The sequence below is a fragment of the Dendrobium catenatum genome, unplaced genomic scaffold (assembly GCF_001605985.2).
Source record: "Dendrobium catenatum unplaced genomic scaffold, ASM160598v2 fragScaff_scaffold_1386, whole genome shotgun sequence".
Taxonomy (NCBI): domain Eukaryota; kingdom Viridiplantae; phylum Streptophyta; class Magnoliopsida; order Asparagales; family Orchidaceae; genus Dendrobium; species Dendrobium catenatum.
The window spans coordinates 214,853-220,852 of record NW_021319848.1 but is presented as its reverse complement, the minus strand read 5'-3'; the positions used below and the strand labels follow the sequence as shown (position 1 = coordinate 220,852).

The 6,000-nt window shown below is 35.1% G+C and overlaps 1 protein-coding gene across 2 annotated transcripts in view; it reads left to right on the top strand.

Annotated features, from left to right (window-relative positions):
- LOC110095544 (N-terminal acetyltransferase B complex auxiliary subunit NAA25) overlaps positions 1–6,000 on the top strand; it is a 99,930-nt gene that overhangs the window by 58,671 nt on the left and 35,259 nt on the right. For both annotated transcript variants that reach the window (XM_028699761.1, XM_028699760.1), the window contains one exon: positions 3,014–3,144. In XM_028699761.1, the coding sequence (XP_028555594.1) occupies positions 3,014–3,144 (131 nt within the window). The remainder of the gene's footprint in view (positions 1–3,013; positions 3,145–6,000) is intronic.

The window sequence follows — 6,000 nt, the reverse complement described above, 5'->3', positions numbered from 1 at the left end:
TGTATCCTTCTTCTCAAAGTAAGCAAGTTTAGGGTGTCATTTTGTTTGTGTCAAAGTTTGAAGCGTCCAAATTGTAAGTGTCTTGCAAGAGTCGTTTGTAAGTCTTGTCTAAGTTGTAATAGTTTTTATATTATAAAGTAAAGATGTTGTTTTTAGTTTATTTGTCTTTTTATATGTCTTTATTTTGTAGTTGTCTAGTGTCTTTTTGTGATAAAAAATTTGGGTCCCTCCCCCAAATTTTTGATTGCATCACTTAATTATAATAATTTTAATTAAAATTAAATATAATTAATTATAATAATTAATTAAAAATAAATAAATAAATAATTAATTAAAATTAATTAAAACAATTATAATAAAATATTTAAAAACATTTTTTTTTTAATTTCTTTCGGTCCGGCGGATTAAAAGGATTTGACCGGATTTAGGCTAAATCCGGCCAAACGGTTTCAGTGCACGCGTTAAATCCCGGCGATGGTCAAATCCCGGATTAAGGATTCGCGGCTTAATCCCGTATTTACTGAATCCCTCAGTTCGGTGGATTTCGGGGATTCGGCCGAAGAAGAACGCGAAAGGTAGAAAGTTACCTTCTCCACAAGCTAGCTCCCGTCCCTTCTTGCGATCGGACACGAAGGGAAAGTTGTCGAACGAGCAAAGTCGACCGGCCACGATGGGACCGAAGCAGCGATCGGAGGTAGGGCTTGGTTTCTTCCTCTCTCCCTCCCTCTCTCTCTCTATCTCTCTCATGGGATCCGGCCGAAGGGGGTGCGGGAAGGGAGAAAGTTAAGTTCACAGCGAGCTCCTGTCCCTGCTTCATATCTAAACGTCGTAACTTCCGATCCCACTGGAAGCGTCGTCGAAGAAGCGAAGTCGCACAGCTACGCAGGAGTACGGGACAGAGGGAGTTCGGTGTTGGGAGGCGAGTTCGGCACAACAAGGTAAGAGCTCGGTTCCCTCTTTCCTCTCTCTCTCTCTCTGATCGGAAGGGAATGGGAGGCAGCGACGGGAGTTTTGCTGGGGAATTCGCGTGTGAAGAGCGGCCAAACGAGAGGGATTCCGTCTCATTTTAAAGACGCGATCGAGATGAGCGGGAGATCGTGAGGACTGTTCGATGTTGTTTGCAGAGCAAAGGAATGGGCGACGGGACTGTAGCGGCCAGAGCAGCGATTTGGGTGAGATTTTGCCACAGGTAATGATTTTGAGCCCTTTTTTTTTATTTCATTTTGTCTGTTTCCTTTGGCTCTAGCTCACAGGTCAACACATAAGTTGGAGGAACCATTATGATTACTGGACGGTCAGAGCAGGGGCTGCGAAGGTGGATTGAAGGAAATCACCTAAATCCTAGGATCTGCCAATGATTGAGATGACTGAGGAGATGTAGGGAGCAAAGAGATGGATGGTTGGGATGAGCAGCCCATAATAGTTGAGGAGATGAGTAGAAGAGATCTTGAATGAGGAAAAGAGAGCGCAATCTTGAGGGGATAGTGGAGGTCAGATATGAAAATTAAAGTCGGGCCATAGTTCAAGGTATATCATAGCTATAGGTGCAAGGCATAGGCCCTGGAAGCCCTGCAAGATGCAGATGACCCTGCACACGAGCAAAAATTGGCTCTGTTTGTCTAATAATTACTATAAAGGTATCTAAATTTTCACCTTGCTCAAATGATCTTTTGAACAAAACGAGACCATTGAAAAAAGTTCTTAACATTTATTTTGTAAGAAGTAATTTAAAACGGTGAGTGCGCCATGTTGGCTAATTAATTTGTGGTGAGGTTTGGTTAGGAGGGGGAGGATCCAACCTTCTCTCTATCTTTTGCTTAACCCAATCAAAGCCTTCTTGTGACTGTCGGCTACTTCCTTCAGTCGGGAATCAACTCTGATACCAGGTTTAAATATAATAGGAAATAAATAGATGGAAGTGTAGAAATAATTATTTTTCTGTTAAACTATCTAGAAGAAAGGCATAGGATTTTAATACAACCTGAGTGCAAGGATCTCTTAGAAAAAATACAGCAATGAATCTTAATTCTAGAAGAGAGATAATTTCAAAATCATCTAGATTTTTTACCGCAAGAATGAATTAAAATGCTACCAAAACAAGCTACATAAATAAGGAAGCTAGAATACACAAAATCATGAATGCAACTGGGAGATATCCATGGTTTTATGTACAATTAATTCTCTTTCATTCATGGCCAGCAGACATCAGAGATGCAGGAAATGGAAATACCATTGCCATCAATTTTCAAGCCACCTAAGTTTAATTTCAATAACCGTATCTTCAAAGATGTAATTCGAACTTTTTCTCTCACACAAGCATTCCTAATTTTGCCATACATCAATCTTAACCTTTTTATTTTTGCTTCACTCAATCTAAACATCAATGAATTTCTTGTTGTCAGCACTCAGATCAATAAAACTTTGACAGCTTAATTACTATTTTTTTGAGTCTTTTGAGCAGCATGCATCTTCTTTCATGACTTCTGTAATTATATTTGTCATTGTTGTTTAATGCAGGTAACTAGGAAGTACTTTTTTCATCTTTGCACTGACTATGCATATGAATTGCATTGAAACTAATGACATGAAGTGAAGTTTTTTTCAACCATGTGCATGAAAAAGCTATTAAAAGATGTAATTTAGTGAAAAACTGTCTCTTTACTTCTCTAACTCTAGCTAATGGAAGAATATGTTATATTTTTGACCATATATAACTTAAATGAGTTTTTTAACCATCATATAAGTTCTATGGCTAGCATTTACAATCATATAATTATTTCATGTGGAGTTTCTTCTTGATGGAAGTATTAGTTTTCTCCGTGATATTACCTTGTTTCAGAAATTGCTTTCAGTAGATTTTATAATTAGCATTCTTTGAGGCAAACTTCGTACTTCCTTCATATCTTTATAGCTTTTTAAGTCTGTACTTTAATTTGTGTTTTGTTAACTGTTTTTTAAGCATTTCATTTGGTATTATTTCTGATTTTTCTTGTCTTGCTGGATATTCCTCCAGAACTTGTGGAAACATCTACAAAGATGGTGGATGTGTATTGTAAAAACCTTGTACTTTCAAGTGATCTGGATCCTCAGGAGAATATGCACGGTGAAGAACTGTTACAAATGGCTAGCAGCGCTCTTGTTATGGTCTGTAACCCTGCCTTTCAATATAGTCATTTCCACAGTGCTGTTAGTATTCTACTAAAAGGAATTTGTTGAAATTGCTAAAAGCTCACCAGTTGTTAAATTACGAGAACTATCAGTCATCCTATGATATGTGAAAGATACTGCTGTATTTGATATTCCGTTTAGTTTTTCATATCTGTTGATAGTGTAAAAGTGGATAAGTCATTGATTGTAGTCAAGCTCGGAGAAACAAGGTTGTCATTATACTCAAAGATTGTGTGTATAAAAGGTGGGCAGAAGGCTGAATATTTAATTGGATTTTTACTTTTCCACCACCATAAATTTGATGAATTGTTTAATGTACTTAAATGTTTCCTGTTTTCCACACAAAAGTACTTTGCCTTATGAGTATACTCATATATTGGCTTCATGCTGTCCTACACTCGGTTACAGATACTGCCACTTGTTTCTTACCCAATATTTTGGTGGATCCTTAAGTTGTTCATGGTTTTATAGCGTTACTGAGACGTTGGGTGGAAAGCAGCATTGATTAGTGTAGTTTTCAAGAACATCAGGATTCTGTGTAATGCTTAAGGCATGGTGGGCTTTTGGCTAACAAACAATGGATATATTTTTATTGCAATGAAAAGAGAAGGTGTTTTTGAACAAGGCTGGGTGGGAATTCTCTCTATAGAACAGTAGACAGTTAAAAGAGATTCAGGGGTCAGTGGCAGGTTGTTGTATCTTCCTAAGAGTTAATCTTTAGTACATCACAAGGCATGCAATTGAAAATTTTGAAGAATATCTTATATGTAAACAATTTAGATTTCCTCAATGAACTTTCCTGCTACACCAGCCATGCACAATCAAAGCGAATGCTTATGTGGAAGGTTTAGTTTCAGTCCTAGCTTAGCAATATGCAAAATGGAGCTTCTCCTCGTGCACTTTGTGAAGAAAGTTTTTGAACTATGCAAGGTTTTAATTGCTAGATTTATGGTGTTTATTTTGATGTAAGGTTTCATTTGATGTAAATATTCTGGTGTCTACTACAATTAGGAAAACTTGTGCCATGCAGTATCTTTGGGCTGTTTACCCCTACTTTCAATGTCCAAACTATTTCAAAAGTATAGCTGGTCTTCTGAAACATTGTTTTTGGGTGGGTGGGGGTTCAAAAACTAAGGTTAAGGCTCTGAAGTGTGGACTCATGTACCCAAAAATTAATGGTGATTATTTTATGATCATATATGGAATTTGAAATAGCACAAGTAAACATATATTTTTGTTAGTTTTTTTGTTCTTATTAAGATCTTGCTTAATCAACTTTCATTATCACACTTTAATCGTCAGATGAGTTAACAAACCATTGACCTAGATTTCAATATGAACTGAGGACCCAATCAACTTGATTTGATCGTACTTATGGGCTGGGTTTATTCGCAAAGCATTCTTCTTGATTTACACTACTTAGGTTGTAGAAAAGATGTTTTTTATATTTAAGATGAATCATGGGCTATTTCGTTGAAGTTAGCACCAAGTAATGGAATTTTTATGGGAATTAATACAATGGGGTTCCATACCAGAAGTTATTGAAAATTGGGTGGTTTGGTAATAAATCCATATTGTTAATTGGTATAATAATAAAGGTTCCATTTTAAATATATATTTTTTTTGCAAAGAAGACATGAAAAACGCACCACCCAAATTTCAGAAATATTAGAAATTGTATTCTCATGTTCTTCTGGAGAACTATAAAAATTTGTTTCACTCTTATGATATCTTCCTTAAGTATCTCAAAATCTATGGTTGCATAAAAGATCAAATGTGTATATAACTAATTAAGTTTGGATAAATTGGACTTTGATTTGCATTCCTTTCAATGAAAGTTGTGAGAATATGATTGACTTTAGCTACTTTAGCACCTAAATGAAAATAAATATTTTTATTTTTATCATAGTACTAACAAAATGGAAATTGTAGGGGTTAAAAAAATGAAGTGTGGAAAAGCAGTAGAAGTTGATGCTATTTAATAGAAGGGTAGAAATGCTTAGGAGATTAAGGAATTTCTTAGTTTATTAAACTCTTTAATATTATTTTGAAGACTCAAGATGCCGGATGAGTAAAGAAAAGTGTGTTGATTCCTATTTTTAAGAATAAATGTGATGTACAAGAGTGAGGGTTATAAAGGAATTGAGTGAATGTGTCATACATTAAAAATGAGAGAGAGTAGTTGAGCATAGGTTATGATGTGATACTAATATTTCTCAAGTTTAAATCTACTCGAATACACTTAAATGTAAAAAATTACACTTTTTATTGAAAAAATATTGCCATTTATTATGCCATGTCTTGAGAATGAGTTTGGGTTACTATTTTATGTATTTTGGTTTTTATTATCTCTAATTTAGTCGGTACAGTTTTCGTATTCATACCATAACATCTTTTTTTTTTTTTTTTGCCATCCTCTGTGTACAGGGCTTCTGAGTTGCTTGGCTATATTTTATTTCAATCTTGTGATGCTTTTTTAGATATAACCATGTTAATATAGTTCTTTGCTTAAATTTCTTGGTTGTTATATTTCATTTCAATCTTGTAATGCTGTTTTAGCAGTAACAATGTTAAAATAGTTCTTTTGGTTTAATTTACCTTGCTTGTATCCTACATAAACATCAGTTTGTCCGCCAACTTTTAATTAGGATAATCTAGTACTCTTACTCATGTTTTAATGCATGTGTTTAAACCTTGTCCTTTTTTATACTGAATTACTAAATTAGAAAATGAGTTGAACATGTATCTATCAATCTCGGCACAATACCAATCTTGTATTATTCGTTGCCTTCTGCTCCAATAGCACCATACAAATTTAAGTGATTTCCTGGA